The 16,175-nt window shown below is 70.0% G+C and overlaps 2 protein-coding genes across 3 annotated transcripts in view; one reads left to right on the plus strand and one right to left on the minus strand.

The window, feature by feature from the left end:
- The window catches only part of GTSF1 (gametocyte specific factor 1), a 13,917-nt gene extending 10,108 nt beyond the window's left edge, over positions 1-3,809 (minus strand). Inside the window, exons 1-7 of the mRNA XM_086768652.1 lie at positions 3,605-3,809; positions 3,042-3,168; positions 2,859-2,948; positions 2,691-2,766; positions 2,361-2,581; positions 1,948-2,005; positions 1,401-1,481 (exon numbers count right to left, since the gene is read on the minus strand). Of these exons, the coding sequence (XP_086624778.1) occupies positions 1,401-1,481; positions 1,948-2,005; positions 2,361-2,581; positions 2,691-2,766; positions 2,859-2,948; positions 3,042-3,168; positions 3,605-3,697 (746 nt within the window). The 5' untranslated portion in view covers positions 3,698-3,809. The remainder of the gene's footprint in view (positions 1-1,400; positions 1,482-1,947; positions 2,006-2,360; positions 2,582-2,690; positions 2,767-2,858; positions 2,949-3,041; positions 3,169-3,604) is intronic.
- A 1,625-nt stretch (positions 3,810-5,434) lies between these two features.
- On the plus strand, positions 5,435-15,110 carry NCKAP1L (NCK associated protein 1 like). Of its 2 annotated transcripts, XM_086768856.1 has the most exons (32): positions 5,436-5,522; positions 5,648-6,185; positions 6,414-6,524; positions 6,823-6,915; positions 7,025-7,081; positions 7,174-7,316; positions 7,402-7,492; positions 7,572-7,709; positions 7,805-7,853; positions 8,005-8,161; positions 8,432-8,488; positions 8,903-8,999; positions 9,246-9,355; positions 9,468-9,600; positions 9,712-9,793; positions 10,022-10,080; positions 10,232-10,377; positions 10,708-10,840; positions 11,003-11,122; positions 11,584-11,723; positions 11,856-11,987; positions 12,090-12,308; positions 12,392-12,522; positions 12,610-12,707; positions 12,820-12,913; positions 13,019-13,101; positions 13,204-13,284; positions 13,468-13,561; positions 13,714-13,830; positions 14,068-14,177; positions 14,285-14,374; positions 14,837-15,110. In XM_086768856.1, exons 2-32 carry the CDS (start codon positions 6,084-6,086, stop codon positions 14,960-14,962), a joined length of 3,393 nt encoding a protein of 1,130 aa, XP_086624982.1. In that variant the 5' UTR covers positions 5,436-5,522; positions 5,648-6,083; the 3' UTR covers positions 14,963-15,110. The 2 variants fall into 2 exon arrangements, with proteins under 2 accessions (XP_086624983.1, XP_086624982.1); XM_086768857.1 differs by lacking the exon at positions 7,025-7,081 and having other exon boundaries at positions 5,435-5,522.
- Positions 15,111-16,175: the final 1,065 nt, after the last annotated feature.

The following is a 16,175-nucleotide window of genomic DNA, read 5'->3' on the forward strand; positions in this document are numbered from 1 at the left end:
TCTCGGATGCTGAATCGCAGCCGGGGAACGAGGCGGGGAATTTCGTCCCGGGAATCTCCGCGCGGCGCCGGTCACCCCTGCGCGGCGGCGGGGGGCTGGGGGGTCCCGGCAGGCGCCCCCGGGGAGCCGCGCGAAGGCGGGCGCGCGCGGGGATGTTTCGTCCCGCGAGGAGCGAAGAGGGAGAAGCCGCGGAAGCAACGCGGGGTGAGGCCCAAAAAGGGCCGAATTCTCCCTAAAACCGGAGGAGCCGGGCGACGCGGCGGGACGGGGAGGGGGGGGAGCACGGAGCTGCCGCCCCCGGAGCGCGAAGGCGACGCGGATCCGCGCCGTCGCCGAAAAAGCCGCCCGGCTCTCCTTCCCCCGCGCCCCCGCGGAGGGGAACGGCCCCGGCGAGGAGGGAAAAACAGCGGCAAACGGGGTGGGAAAAAGCGGGAAAACGCCCGGGTTTTCCCATCCGGCGCGGGGACGGAGAGAAGCCGGATCCACCCGGATCCACCCGGATCCACCCTGCGAGGAAAAATCTCCCGGCTGGAAGCGCACGTGAAACCGCTCCGCGAGCCACGGGCGGGGAGAGGCGTCGGGCAGCGAGGCTGGAAAAATTCCGCTAAACCTTCCGGAGCGGGAAGGGATCGGGATGCGAGGAGGGGAAAGGTTTCCGCTCCGCGAGGAGGGGAAGCCGGCGAGGGGGGGGGATGAGATTCGCGGCCGGGGCAGGACGAGCGGGGAAAGCGTTTTTTTTTGGGGAGATAAACCCGTGCGGGAGCGCGGCCCGGTCCTCCGCAGGGAGCCGTTGTGGGGGGGGGGATAACCCCCCCCAAAATTCCATAAATGGGGTTCAAACACGCCCCCGGGGTGGGGGGGGGGCGGATAAAACGGCGGGCTGGGGCGGAGGTTTGGGCTTGGCAGGGCAAAGGCCGAGGAGGGAGCGGGCGGCGCGGGACGCCTCGCGTTCGGCCTCGGCGCCGGAGGGAGGAGAGGCGAATCCGGCCGGGCCGAGCCAGCTGGCCGCCGCCGGGAACCGTTCGGCGCAGGAAAAACCGCCCCGCAGCCGCGGCTCCGGCAGCGGCGCCGGGATTCATCGCAACGGCACATCTCTCCTCCTCCGCCCGGCCCTTGGGGGGGGGAAAAACCGGGGGGGGGGGCTCAGCGCGACCCCGCCTCAGCGCGACCGTGCCGCGGCCGGGGAAAAGACGGATGCCCGACCTCGCCGCGAACCGCTGCGGAACAGAGATTTTGACCAAAAAAAAAAAAAAAAAAACCAAAAAAAAAGCGGGTTTTCCCCCCAAACTCGGCCCCGCGGAGGGCGGGGAGGCGAGGAAGGCGGCGCGACGCACGTGTGACACACGTGTGACACGCTCGTGACACGCTCGTGACGCACGCGTTCCCGTTTCCACACGTACCGCCCCGAATCCGGCGGCTCCTCCGGGCTCTCCTGGGCTCCCGGCGCGGCGGGGGCTCCGCGGGACCCCGGGAACGTCCCGCTGGAAGGGGAAGGGGAGAAGGAATTGGGGAGGGGGGGTCGGGGGGACGGCGTGACACATTTTTGGGAGGAATGCACGGGGCGGGGGGGGGAATGAGGCTTCCCCGGGCGCCCCCCCCGACTCCCCGGGCGGGGAACCCAGCGTCCCGGGACAAAGCCTTGCGCAAGAGGCGCTAAACCAGCCCCCCCCCAGGCCAAAATCTGGGCAGCACCCGCTTTGGTGGGAGATGGGGCGGGGGGGTGGGGTTCTGGTGCCCTGGGGGGGCGCAGCAGCCCCCCACGCGGCAGGACAGGGGGGTTTGGGGTCACCTCGAGCCAGTTGGGTCACAGCGGGCGCGCCGGGCTGTGTCCTCTTCCGCTCCGTCCTCGCCAGGGCTCCAGTTTGGGGGGGGGGGGGGATGGACACACACGCGACTGGGGGGCACTGGGGGGCACTGGGGGTCCGGGGGTGCGGTGGGGGGGGTTACAGGGTGACACTGGGGGGATCCAGGGACACGGCGGGGTGGTACGAGGACGTGGGTGAGCCTAGGGGTGACGGGGACAGACTGGGGGGTACGGGGACACACTGGGGGGTGAGAAGGGTAAACTGGGGGGGTACTGGGACACACTGGGAGGGTGACTGGGACAGGTGAGGGGGGTAGGGAACACAGACAGGCCCAGGGGGGCCACATCCCTCCGCGCGCCGGAGCCGGAGCCCCCTCGGAGCGCAGCGAGGCAGCCGGGAGCTCGCCGCGGGGGTCCCCACCCCCAGGGCGCCCCCCCCCCGGGTCACACGGTCCCCTGGGCCCCCCCAGGCTCCAGTCCCCACCCCCCCAGGGTCCCCCCGGGTGCCCCCCGGCGCCGGGACACCGCTCACAGCGACAGGCAGATTATTTGCAACGTGCGTTTAAAACCTCGGCGTACAAACCCCCCCCGCAGCCGCGCTGCCCCCCCCCGGCGCTGCCCCCCCGGTTTTGGGGGGCAGAAGGGCACCGCCCCGGTCCCGCCACCGCCGCCGCCGCCGTCCGCGTCCCCTCCCGCGCCCGCCGCTCCGTGCCCGCCGCAGGCCGTCCTGCCGCTCCCCCGCCTCGGGTTCGGCTTTCGGGTGCCGCCGGCGCAGAGCTGGGGGGCGAGAAAGGAGCGGGGGTGTCGGCGCGGGCAGCGCCGCGGAGGGGGACACCCAAAGGCGGGCACCCAGGGAGGGGACGCCCCGGCGCTTGCCGGCTCTTACCCGTCGCAGGGGAGGAGCAGGTCGTTCGTCGTGACGTTGAGGACGAACGGAGGGGGGTCCTCCAGCTCCTCCAGCTCTGCAAAAAGCGGACAAAACGGGGAGGTGGCAGCTTCGGGGTGACGCGGCGAGGCGGGGGGGAGCCCTGCCCGCCGCCCTGGGGACACTCACCCGCCTCCCAGTCCTCCTGGCACGGGGGGTCCTGCCGGGCCGGGTGGACCTCCGGTTCCTTCACCCCGCTGCCGAGGGACACGTCGATCTCTGCGGGGACAGAGGGGACGGTTGGAGGGCGGGGGGGTACGGGGGAGCGCGGCTGCCGGGGCGGTGGGGCGCGGGGGGGGGGCCACGCCGTACCGTGGGGGAGGTCGGACTGGCGCCTGTCGGGGCAGGAGGCGACGTGGATCCGCAGCTTAGCCTGGGGCACCCTGTGCCTGGCGTTGAAGGGGCAGGCGGCCAGCGTGCGGGCCACCTGCGGGTTGTTCTGGGGGGGGGGCGAGGAGAGGCGAGAGGCCCTGGTTTGGGGGGAGCCTCTGCCCCAGGCCCGTGTAGGCCCCAGCCCCGGCCCCCAGCAGGCCCAGGCCCCTCGTAGGGCTCAGCCTTGGACCCCTGTGGGCCCCAACCTCAGCCTCCACCAGGCCCCAGGCCCCTGTAGGCCCCAGCCCCGGCCCCCAGCAGGCCCTGGCCCCCAGCAGGCCCGGGGTCCCTGTAGGCCCCGGCCCTCAGCAGGCCCAGGCCCAGGCCCCTCGTAGGGCTCAACCTTGGGCCCCCTGTGGGCCCCAACCTCAGATTCCAGCAGGCCCAGGCCCCCAGCAGGCCCCATGCCCCTGTGGGCCCCAGCCCCGGCCCCCAGCAGGCCCAGGCCCCTCGTAGGCCGCAACCCCGGCCCCCAGCAGGCCCCGGCCCCGGCCCCCGCTCACCTGCTGGCACTTGACGAGGTGGTAGGGCAGCCGGGACACCCGGATCCGGTGGTTCGTGTCGTAGGGACACTGGACGAGCGCCTCGGGGTCCATGGCGAAGCCCAAGCCCCGGTCCGAGCCCCCGGGCCCTCTCGGTGCAACGGCCTACCCAACGGGCCCCGCGCGCCGCCGCCGCCGCGTCGCCACGGCAACGGGGCCGGGCGGCCACCGCGGGGCGGCCGCGGGGCGGGTGCGTGGGCCCGGGCCGGGCTGTGGGGGCCAGGCCGGGCTATAGGGGCCCGGGCTATAGCATAGGGGCCCCGGATCGGGCTATAGGGGCCCCGGACTAGGCTGTAGGAACCCTGGGTGATGCCATGGGGGACCAGGCGGCGTTATATGTATCCCAGGCTGTGCTATAGGGGCCCTGGGCGGTGCTATAGGGGCCCTAGAAGGTGCTATAGGGGCCCAGGCAGTGCTATAGGGGCCCAGGCGATGGTATAGGGGCCCTGGGTGGTGCTATAGGGGCCCTAGAAGGTGCTATAGGGGCCCAGGCGGTGCTATAGAGCCCAGGTGATGGTATATGGGCCCCAGGCGGTGTTATATGTATCCCAGGCTGTGCTATAGGGGCCCCGGGCGGTGCTATAGGGGCCCAGGCGGTGCTATAGGGGCCCTGGACCGGGCTATAGGGGCCCAGGCGGTGCTATAGGGGCCCTAGAAGGTGCTATAGGGGCCCAGGCGGTGCTATAGAGCCCAGGTGATGGTATATGGGCCCCAGGCGATGTTATATGTATCCCAGGCTGTGCTATAGGGGCCCCGGGCAGTGCTATAGGGGCCCAGACAATGGTATATGGGCCCCGGACCGGGCTATAGGGGCCCTGGACCGGGCTGTAGGAGCCCTGGGCGGTGCTATAGGGGCCCAGGCGGTGCTATAAGGGCCCTAGAAGGTGCTATATGGGCCCAGGGCCGGGCTATAGGAACCCTGGGCGATGCTACAGAGCCCAGGAGATGTTATATGTATCCCAGGCTGTGCTATAGGAGCTTTGGGCAGTGCTATAGGGACCCAGGCGATGTTATAAGGGCCCAGGCAGTGCTATAGGGGCCCCGGGCTGGGCTATATGGGCCCTGGGCGGTGTTATAGGGGCCCAAACGATGGTACACGAACTCAGGCAATGCTATATGAGCCCCAGGCAGTGCTATATGGGCCCTGGGCTGTGCTATATGGGCCCTGGGCGGTGCTATAGGAGCCCTAAACAGTGTTATAGGGGCCCAGGCAACGCTATATGGGCTGCAGTCCATGCTGTAGGATCTCTGGGTGGTGTTAGAGGGGCCCAGGCTATAGTATATGGGCCCCAGGACATGCTATATGGGCCCTGGGCCATGCTATATGAACCCTGGGCCGTGCTATATGAACCCTGGGCCGTGCTATATGGGCCCCAGGCTGTGCTATGTGGGCCTTGAGTGGTGCCATGTCAGCTCAGACAATGTTATATGAACCCAAGCAGTGCTATATGGGCCCAGGGGATGTTATATGAGCCCTGGCTGGTGCTATATGAACCCTGGGCAGTGCTATATGAACCCTGGGCCATGCTATATGAACCCTGGGCCGTGCTATATGAACCCTGGGCAGTGCTATATGAACCCTGGGCCATGCTATATGAACCCTGGGCCGTGCTATATGAGCCCTGGGCCGTGCTATATGAACCCTGGGCCATGCTATATGAACCCTGGGCAGTGCTATATGAACCCTGGGCCATGTTATATGAGCCCTGGGCCGTGCTATATGAACCCTGGGCCGTGCTATATGAACCCTGGGCCATGTTATATGAGCCCTGGGCCGTGCTATATGGGCCTGGGCTGTGCTATATGAACCCTGGGTCATGCTATATGAACCCTGGGCCATGCTATATGAGCCCTGGACCGTGCTATATGGGCCTGGGCTGTGCTATATGAGCCCGGGTCATGTTATATGAGCCCTGGGCCGTGCTATATGAACCCTGGGCTATGCTATATGAACCCTGGGCTGTGCTATATGAGCCCTGGGCCATGCTCTATGGGTCTGGGCAGTGTTCTATAGGCTCTGAGCAGTGCTATATGGGCCTAGGGCATGGTATATGTGCCCCGGTGGTGCTATATGGGCCTAGATGGTCTTATATGGGCCCTGGGTGCTGCTATAGGGCCCTGCACCGCGTTATAGGCCCTGGCACGGCGTTATACGGGCCCGGCTGCCGTCACCGGCTGTGACGGTGTCACCGGTGTCACCGGTGTCACCGGGCCGCGGCCACCGACGGACGTGCGTGGCTGTGGCGGCGCGCAGCCGTGGCGCCAGGCCCCGGCGGTGTCACGGGGCGGTGGCGGCGGTGTCACGTGGCGGTGGCCCCGGCTCGGGGCCCAGTCCAGGAAGCCCCAGAAGGGGAAGTTGGGTGTTGGGGCCAACTGGGGGACGTGGGGGACGGCGGGGTGGCTCCCCCCCCCCCATCCCGGCTCCCAGCGCGTCGCCGCCATGTCGCTGCCCTCCGTCTACCAAAACAAGTTCGCTGAGAAGCTGACGATCCTCAACGAGCGGGGACGGGGCGTCCTCGTCCGCATCTACAACATTAAGAAGGTGGGGGCGGGCTGGGGGCGGGGGGGTGGGACCCCTGCGGGGGGGGGGGGAAGGGTTGGGGTACGGACACCGGGATACCCCACCCCATCCAACGGGGAAGAGCCGGAACGACGGTCGTGAAGAAACAGGGGTTGGTGGGATGGCTGGGGCAGGGGGGTGTGGTGGGGGGGTGGGAGCCCAGGGTGGGGTTTTGGGGGGGGGTCTGACACCGGGGGGGGGGCTCCACAGACCTGCTCCGACCCCAAGACGCGGCCACGCTTCTTCGGCGACAAGGCCATGGAGCCCTCCGTCAAGTTCATCAACAAGAAGTTTCCTCACCTGGACGTGCGGAGCAGCACGGTGAGGGACGGGGGTGTCCCCTCTGTCCCCCAAGCCACTGTCCCCCCCCCCCCACCCCGTGCCAGCCCTACCTGGCTGTCCCCTCTGTCCCCCAAGCCCCGTGTCACCCCATCCCCGTCCCCACCCTGCGCTGTCCCCCTCGTGTCACCGTGGTCCGTGTCGCCCCACCTTATGTCACCACTACCTCCGTGCCCCTCCCCGGGTCATCCTGCCACCCCCTGCCCCGTGTCACCCCTCCCCGGGTGTCCCCCCCACCCGTGTCACCCCACCCCGGGTGTCCCCACCCGTCCCTTTGCAGCAACACCTGGGGCCGGTGCACAAGGACAGGGGGGACATCGCCCAGGCGCTGGCACCCTTCTACCACTCCTTCCTGGACGTCCTGGAGTTCAGGGTGAGCCGGGGCGCGCGGCGGCGGCAGAGGGGGGGGGTCTGGGGGCCGGCGCTGGCATTTCAGACCCCAGGGGACAGCAGTGACGAGGCCCCTGTCCCCTCCCTGCCAGGACCACGTCTACGAGCTGCTGAACACCATCGACGCCAACCAGTGCTTCTTCGACATCGTGAGCGGGGCGTGGGGGGCGGTTGCGGAGGCGGGGGGGAATTTGGGGGCGCCGCGGCCGCGCCTACGCGCTGACGCCCGTCCCCTCCCCAGCACATCAACTACGACTTCACCAAGAGCTACCTGGACCTGGTTGTCACCTACGTGTCCCTCGTCCTGCTGCTGGCCCGCACCGAGGACCGCCGCCTGCTCATCGGCATGTACCACTGCGCCCACGAGATGAGCCACGGCACCAGGTGGGTCGGCCGGCCCCACCGCGGCCGGCCGCGCCGGCACTGGCCCTGGGGACTGTCCCCAACCCCTCTGCCACCGTCCCTGCAGCGACCCCAGCTTCGCCCGCCTGGGACAGATGGTGCTGGAGTACGACCACCCCCTCAAGAAGCTGACGGAGGAATTTGGGCCGCACACCAAGGTGGGATGGGGCTCCCCGCCGCCACGTCCTGCCCCAAACCGTGCCACGACCCCCCTGATGTCCCCCTGATGTCCCCCAGGCTGTCACCAGCGCCCTCCTGTCCCTGCATTTCCTCTTCGCCCGGAGGAACCAGGGAGCTGAGCAGTGGCGCAGCGACCAGCTCCTCAGCCTGCTCAGCGCCGCCGGCACCATGCTCAGCCCCGCCAGCTCCGACGCCGTGAGTGCCGCCGCGCCGCGGGGACCCGGGCGGCTGCCGGGGGGGAGGCCTCAGGAGGGCTGAGGACGGTGACACGGTGACACTTGTGTCCCCAGATGGCCTGCGAGTACCTGTCGCTGGAGGTGATGGAGCGCTGGATCCTCAGTGAGTCCTCGCGACGCCCGCGCGTCCCCGGCCCCACGCGTGGCGCAAGGGTCCCCAGCGCCACGCGGGTGCCTTGGCTCCCGTTTGGGGCTGTCCCCGCGCCCGCTGCGGCGCTGGCAGTCCCTGTGCCCGCCTGACGCCGTGCCCGCAGTGGGGTTCCTGGTGTGCCCGGCGGCGCTGGGCTCCTCCTCGCAGTGCCTGGAGCTGTGGCGGCTGGCGCTGCAGGGCTCGCTCTACGTCACCCTGCTCCGCGACGAGGCCCTCCAGGTCCACAAGGTCACCGAGGAGCTGCTCGGCGGCCTCAAGGGGTAACGGCCGGGCCAGCGCCGGGGCCGTGGAGGGTGCCGGCGGGATGCCGCCGCGGGTGCCGGGGACTGGGGGGCTCTGCCAGCACCTCTGCGGGGTGCCAGGGGCTGCGCTGGGTGCCAGGAGGTTATGTTGGGTGCCAGGGGATCGTGCTGGGTGTCAGGGGCTGGGGGCTGTGTCGGGAGCTCTCTGGGGTGCCGGGGGCTCTCCGGGGTGCCGGGGGCTCTCCTGGGTGCTGTGCCTGGCGCCACGCGGCCGTGACTCTCTCCCAGGTACGGGAAGCGGGTGGCTGATCTCAAGGAGTGCAAGGAACACGCCGTGGCTCACAGGTTGGGGGCTCAACGTGGAGCGGGGACAACAGGTCTGGGGGTGTCCCGGCGGTCCTGGGGAGCTGGGAGGCCCCAAGGTGTCCCAAAAAATTGGAGGATCCCTGGAATCCCATGGATCCCAGGGAGCTGTGGGGGTCCCAGGGGTCCTGGGAGGCCCCAGAGTGTCCCAAAAGATCAGAGGATCCCAGGAATCCCATGAATCCCAGGGAGCTGTGGGAGTCCCAGGGGCTCCTGGGGGTGCCAGCACCCTGGGGAGGGGCTGGGGTGCCCCGGTCAGGTCCACGCTGGCCTCGTGCCACAGCCCCTGCCTTTGCCCCATGATGTATGTGATGTCTCCATTGGGTGAGAGGGGGGGCTGGTTGGGTGGCCCTGGCCCTGACCCCCACCTTGACCCCCACCCCGACCCCCCCGCAGCGGGTCCCTGCACCGGGGCCGGCGGGCGTACCTGCGCGGGGCTGTGCGGGAGCTGGCAGCACTGCTGGAGGATCAGCCCGGGCTGCTGGGACCCAAGGTGAGCAGGGGGGGGAGCGGGATTTGGGGTGCAGGGGGTGCCCGGGTGCAGGGTTTGGGTGCGGGGGGCTGGGTTCCGGGGCTCTGCCTGTGCCTGGGGGTGTGAAATGGCTGCGGGTGGGCTCTGCGTGGGGGTGCCAGCCTGGTGCGGCGCGGTGGCAGCGCCAGGGCCGTGGGCACCGCGCGGGTGGCCGTGCCCGGTGGCGGCACCTCGCGCCCGGTCCCCTCTAATCCCCGCTCCGCCCAGGCCCTCTTCGTCTTCATGGCGCTCTCCTTCTGCCGGGACGAGGTGAGCTGGCTGGCGCGGCACGCCGAGCACGTCACCAAGACCAAGACGCCCGAAGACTTCGCTGACAGGTAGGGACGGTGGCAGGGGGGCACCCCCAGCCGCGGGCAGGGCACGGCTGGCACGGGGAGGTCCGGGGGGCACGGGGCCAACCCCGGCTCTGACCGCTGGCCCTGGCGGCAGCCACGTCGCCGAGCTGCTGTTTCTCATGGAGCAGCTGCGGAGCCTGGTGCGCCGGCAGGTCGGGGTGCTGCAGCGCTACCACGTCCAGTACCTGGCCCGCTTCGACGCCCTGGTGCTCAGCGACGTCATCCAGGTACCGCGGGGCGCTGGCAGGGGCTGATCGGGGTCCCCCGGTTGGGCTCTCCCTGTCCCCTGTGTGCCCTGTCCCGGCTGTCCCTTACCCTGTCCCGTCCCCGCCCTGCAGAACCTCTCCGTGTGCCCCGAGGAGGAGTCCATCATCCTGTCGTCCTTCGTCAGCTCCCTCTCGGCTCTCTCTGTCAAAGAAGGTACGGACCGCGTCGCCCCGCGTCGCCCCGGCGTGTCCCTGGCGCTGCCTGGGGACCGACGTCCCCCTGCCCCAGGAGCCCTGCAGCTGTCCCGGACTGGGCACCGGCAGCTCCTGGGGGTTTCCGACTGGCACCCACCGGGCTGGCACCCCCAGATCAGCACCCGCACGCTGATGCTCCCCCCAGCCCCGTCCCCGCAGCCCGTCTCACGTTTCCGTTTCCCCGCAGTCGATGACAAGGAGCAGTTTGATTTCACCCCGCTCCGCCTGGACTGGTTCCGGCTGCAGGTGCTGTCCCTGTCCCTCTCCTTGTCCCTGTCCCCATCCCAATCCCCTTCCTCTCTCCCCGTCCTCTTCCCTGTCATTGTCCCCACCCCGGTCCTTGTCCCCGTCCTCTTCCCCTGCCCCGCCGTGCGCCTGAGCCCGTTGTCGCCCCCAGGCCTACACCAGCGTGGCCAAGGCCTCGCTGCCGCTGGGCTCCAACCCTGACGTGGGTCGCGCCATGAACCTCATCGTCTTCCACACCAAACTGCTGGACTCCCTGGACGAGCTGCTGGCCGAGGCCTCCGACCTCTCCGACCTGTGGTGCGTGCGGCTGCTGGCTCCGCCTCGGTTTCCCCTCAGCCGCGGGGAGACCACCCTGGCTGGGGGTTTTCGAGCCGCGTCCCACGCCCTAGCGCGCGGGTTGAAAGCGACCCACGCGTGCCGGGGGTGTGAAGGGACAGGGGTGGCTGTGGGGGACACATCGCCCGTAGGGGGAGGCTGGGCAAGGTTCGGTGATGCGTGTGAACACAGGGACGGGGACAACACACGTGTGGCACAGGAACAGCGTGTCCAGAAAGACAAATGCGCTCTCCTTCCCCTCTCTCCTGCCCTCTCCGCCCCCTTTTCTGCCCCTCTGCCCCCACCCCGCAGTTTCTACCCTCGCTCCGTGGAGAAGATGTTTGCGGTGACGATGGAGGAGCCCTCGATGCTGCGCTACAGCATCGCCTTCCCTCTGCTCTGCGGCCACTTCTCCCGCTGCGTCCACCCCATGTGCCCCGAGGAGGTGGGTCCTGCTGCGGGGCGCGGGGGGGACACGGGGGCACTGCGGCTGCCTGGGGGACGACGGCAGCCCCGCGGCCTCAGGGAAGCTGGTGGCACGCCGCAGACGTGGCCGTGGCCCGCGTGCCGCGTGCTGTGACGCTGCCGTGGCTTTCCCCCCGCGCAGTATCCCCACCTGAAGGCCGTAGCGCTGGGGCTGTGCAACAAGTTCCTGGAGGAGGTGGCCCGGCAGGCCAGCATCTGCGTCATGGATGCCTGCGCCGAGCAGCACAACCTCAGCGAGCAGGTGAGGGCCGCGTTTCCAGGGCCTCCGAGGTCTCCGTGGCCTTCGGGGTCTCCGTGACTTTCAGGATCTCCGTGGCCTTTGGGGTCTCCAGGGCCTTTGAGGTCTCAATGACCTTCAGGTCTCCATCACCTTCAGAATCTCTGTGGCCCTTGGGGTCTCTGTGGTCTCCAGGATCTCTGTAGTCTTCAGGGTCTCCATGGCCTTTGTGGCTTCCACAAGGCTCCGTGGCCTTTGCGGTATCCACGGCCCCCGGGGTCTCTGCGGCCTCTTTGTCCCCTTGGACCTCTGCGGCCTCCTTGGCCTCCACCTTCTCCAGAGCCTTGGGACAGCAGAGGCCGTGGAGGGGATGACCTGGCAGAGTGTCCCCCTAGTTCAACCAGGGGGCCTCTGGTCCTGGAGGCCCCGTTTGGGCCGTCCTCGGTGCCGTGGCCCCGCGGTGACCCGCTGCCCGCATCCGGCAGCTGCTGCCCAAGCACTGCGCCTCCACCGTCAGCAAAGCCCGCAGCAAGAAGACGCTGAAGCAGCCGGCCAAGAAGGGGGAGCCTGAGCGGGACAAGCCGGGAGCTGAGAGCCAGAGGAAGGACCGGACCCTGACCACCAAGTGAGAGCCACCCGGGGCTGGCCAGGGGGTTAGCGTGGTGGGCACAGTGTGACGTGGGGGCACGACGTGAGGGTGGGGTTGTCCTCGTGGGGCCGCGGTGTGGCTGATGGCGCCTCTCACCCCCCCCGGCAGCATGGACAAGCTGCACCTGACGCTGGCCGAGCTGTCCCTGAGCCTCAACCACGTGCCCAACTTCACCGTCTTCGAGCACACGGTGACGCCGGCCGAGTACCTCAGCAGCCACCTGGAGACGCGCTTCGCCAAGTAGGGACCGCGCCGGGGACGCGGCGAGGGCGGGCTGCGGGTGCTGTCGGGGAGGGGCCGCTCGGCCGCGGCTCTCCGGACACCCCCCTCCTGTCCCCGCAGAGCCATCGTGGCCATGGCGGGCTACAGCCAGGCCACGCAGGAGGTGGCCCGGCCCTCAGAGGTGCTGGCGGGGCTGAACGCCTACGTGACCTTCATCCAGTCGCTGGGGCAGTTCGTGGGCTTGGACACCGGCCGCGTCATCCGCGGCGTCCTCCTGCAGCAGACGCAGCCGCGCAGCGCCGCCGGCGAGCAGACGCTCACCACCATCTACACCAACTGGTAGGTTCCACGCCGGGACCGGCACCTGGGCGGTGGCCCCTGCGGTGGCCTGGGTGGCGGTGGCAGCAGCTCGGTGTCCGCAGGTACCTGGAGGCCCTGCTGCGCCAGGCCAGCACGGGGGCCATCGTCCTGGCCCCCGCTCTGCAGGCTTTCACCACGGTGCCCCGGGAGGGCGAGCCCTCCTTCAGCGCCGCCGAATTCTCCGACGTCTCGGGTGAGGGACACGGGGCCGCCGTGGGGAGGGCGGATCGTCGCCCCCCTGACCCCGCTGACGTCCCCGTTCCTGTCCCCCGCCCCGCAGAGATGCGGGCGCTGGCCGAGCTCATCGGGCCGTACGGGATGAAGTTCCTGAGCGACAACCTCATGTGGCACGTGGGCTCCCAGGTCACCGAGCTGAAGGTGGGGCTGGGGGCTCGGACCGGGGCCTGGGGGCCGGGACGCCCCCGTCCCTCCCCGGCCGGCTGCGGGCTGGCCGTGTCCCCAGCGCCGCGAGCCCCGCGTCCCCCTGCAGAAGCTGGTCAACGAGAACATGGACACGCTGGTCCAGCTGCGCTCCAGCTCCTGCAAGCCCGAGCAGATGGCGGCTCTGCTGCCCCGCCTGACCTGTGAGTCTGGGGGGGGCTGGGGGGCACGGAGGGGGAGCGTGGGGCTGGCACCCACATACGTGCGCACGCACACGCGTGTCCCCACCGACCCCTCTCGTCCCGCAGCGGCCGAAAACCTCCTGAAGCGCATGACCATCATCGGGGAGATCCTGAGCTTCCGCGCCATGGCGCAGCAGGGCCTGCGGGAGGTGGGTGCCCCCTGCCCACCCCGTGGGACCCCCACCCAGAGGCCCCACAGCCCGGGGCGGGGGTCAGCAGGAGCCCCGTGAGCGTCCACCTTCTCCCTGCAGGTCTTCTCCCACCACTGCCCCTTCCTGATGGGCCCCATCGAGTGTCTGACGGACGTCGTCACCCCTGACACCGACATCACGGTGGGCACGAAGGGGACAGGGGCAGGGACAGGGTGGCACCTCCAGGCAGGGCTGGTGGCTGCCGTCCTGTACCCGCCGCGTTGCGCGGGCGCCGCGTGGCACCGTGCGGCGTCGCGCCGTCCCCCCGCGCCCGGCTGCACCCCGCGTCCCCAGCCCTGAGCCTGCGCGTCCCCGTCCCCCCAGGTCACCCTGAGCATCTTCGAGCTGGCCTCGGCCGCGGGCATCCCCTGCGAGGTCGACCCCGCGCTGGTGAACGTCCTCGCTGGCAGCAAGACGGGTACCGGGGGGTCTGCCGGGGCCGTGGGGGGCTGTCCCTGAGATCTGTGACCCTGCCAGGGACCCCCAGCCCCTCTCACCTCCCCTCCCCTCCCTGGGACCCCCGGGGTCCCCTCTTGGACCCCCATGCAGTGTCACCTCCCTCCCTGGCAGACGGCTCGTCCCCGGAGGAGGACTACAAGGTGGCCTGCCTGCTCCTGGTCTTCGTGGCCGTGTCCCTGCCGCTGCTGGCCTCCGACCCGGCGTCCGTCTACAACACCGAGACGGACGGTGAGGCTCGGCCGCCACCCCGGCAGCTTTGTCCCCGCGTCCCCAGTCCCGCTGCGTCCCCGTCCCCCTGACCCCACGGTTCCCCAGCGTCACGCCGTGAGCTCATCGGTGCCCCGTAACCGCAGCCGAGGGTGGGTGGGGACGGCGGGACCCCGGGACTGGCAGGGCTGGCGCTGCGTAGCTCCAGCCCGGGCGGGTGGGCACCCCGCGCTGTCCCCAACCCCTCGGTGTCCCCAGGCTACAACAACAACATCCACTGCCTGGCCAAGGCCATCATCCACGTGTCGGCCGCGCTCTTCACCGTGCACAACAAGAACATCGAGACCCACCTCAAGGAGTTCCTGCTGGTGAGAGCGGCCGGGGGCCACAGCTGCGCCGGGCCGGGGGTGGGCACCGTCTCGGGGTGGGCGCCGTCCCCCGTGGTGACCGGGATCTGGTCCCTCCCGTCCCTCAGCTGGCCTCCGTCAGCCTCCTGCAGCTGGGCCAGGAGACCGACAAGCTGCGTGCCCGGAACCGCGACTCCATCTCCCTGCTCATGCAGCTGGTGAGTGACGGCGGGGGTCCGGAGCGCTGCTGGGTGGGCTGTGGGGTGCCCCGGGTGGGCTGTGGGGTGCCCCGGGTGGGCACATCGCAGCTCCGTGTCTCCCAGCACCCAGCTCTGCCCGGGCTCCTCCAGTCCGCAGCCCGCAGCCGGCGCCGGGTGCTCAGCGCTGGCCCAGCTCCAGTTGGGACTGGGGGGACCGAATCCGGTTCCGACGCCCCCCCCGGAGAGGCTGGACTGGCCGAGCTGGGGGGATTGGTATTCCGGGAGCGCTGGCCCTGGCTGCAAAGCAATTTAAATGCAAATATTTCCATTTGGAGCTGGGGCAGGAGGGAGCCGTCTGGGGTGGGAGCACCCACCGCTGCCCAGGAGGGGCTGGGGGCCGGCCCCCCTCTCTTGGGAGGGGGGAAACTGAGGCTGGGGGTGTGGGGGGGGGCTGCTGAGGCCGCGTGCCCCCTCTCCCAGATCGTGGCGGAGTCGTCCTTCCTGACGGTGGACATGCTGGAGACCTGCTTCCCCTACGTCCTGCTGCGCAACGCCTACCGCGAGGTGTGCCGCGAAAACCTGCTCAGCAGGGTCCCCTCGCACTGAGGGGGCCCCGCCGCGCCCCCTCCCCTCAGCCCCCCTGCGCCGGGACCCCCGCGTCCTCCCTCGACCGCTGGGTGCCACCGCGGTGTCCCCAGCCGTCCCCGTCCTGTCCCCAGCCGTCAGCGCTTCATTAAACCGCTTTGTCCCCCGATAGCTGCGTCCGGCTCGTGGCTGGGGGGCACCCAGGGAATATTTGGGGCCAGCTCTGCCCCAGCACCCCAGGGTGGGTGCCCGGCTCCGTGTCTCCAGCAGGAATCACCCCCACGGGGGTTCGGGAGGCTCTGGGGGTGCCGGGGACCTTGAGGGGTCACACGAGGGGCCGGAGCCGCCGGCGGGATTTACAGCTTGGATTACAGCTGCTGCGGCTCGTGGCGGCCACCCTGGCCGGCCCCGTGCCTCAGTTTCCCTCCTCCTGCCCGGCCGGGGACGTTTCGGGTCCCGTTCCCCCCGCCCTCGCTGCTTCCCCCCCCCCGGCTCAGGGTGTTTATTCTTCTCCCGTGCGGCATCTTGGGGGAAAATTAATGGGGCGAGGGAGAGAAGGCGGCGAGGCGGCCGTTGCCATTCCGCTCACGGCCGGCTGCTCCGGGATGAGTCACCGGCCGTGCCGGGAAGGGGGGGACGGCGGCTGCCGTGGCCGCGAGCCCCCTCGCCGGAGCCCCCTCGGCCGGAGCCCGGTGGTATACCGGCGTCGGGTGCGCGCGGCCTCGGCAGCCAAACCCAACAGCGGCCGCGATGGCGTGGCCGAGCCCGAGCGTGCGGCCGCCTTGTCCGGCGCTAATTGCTTTATTAATTCATCCGGGGGAGAAAAAACTGCTCCGGAGCGGGCTGGGCTCCCCCGCTGCCCCCCTCCGGCTGCGCTCCCGGGGGGCTGCGCTCCCCCGAATTAACGCCCAGAACCTCCTGATTATTCCAGATCGCTGCAAAAGTCTATTTTCGCGCTCATCAATCACGATATTAAGCGGTAACGAGCAGCCGAGGCTCCCCGCCGGCAGCGCGGGCTTTGTCTCGCGCGCATCTCTGCCCACGGCCTCTCCCGCACCCCGGCCCCCCGCCTCGGGCTGCTCCGCGCCGTGGGGTCCCCCCTCCCCGGCTTTGTTCAAGTCTCTGCCCCCCAGCCCCCCTCTCTGAGCCCCCTAAAAGTTTGGGGACCCCAAAATGTCGCCGTCAGCGGGGCGCGGGAGCTCCCACGCCGCGTGCTGGGGCTCGCAGCTCGCTC

The sequence above is a fragment of the Chlamydotis macqueenii genome, chromosome 29 (assembly GCF_036417535.1).
Source record: "Chlamydotis macqueenii isolate bChlMac1 chromosome 29, bChlMac1.mat, whole genome shotgun sequence".
In the NCBI taxonomy this organism is placed as follows: Eukaryota; Metazoa; Chordata; class Aves; order Otidiformes; family Otididae; genus Chlamydotis; species Chlamydotis macqueenii.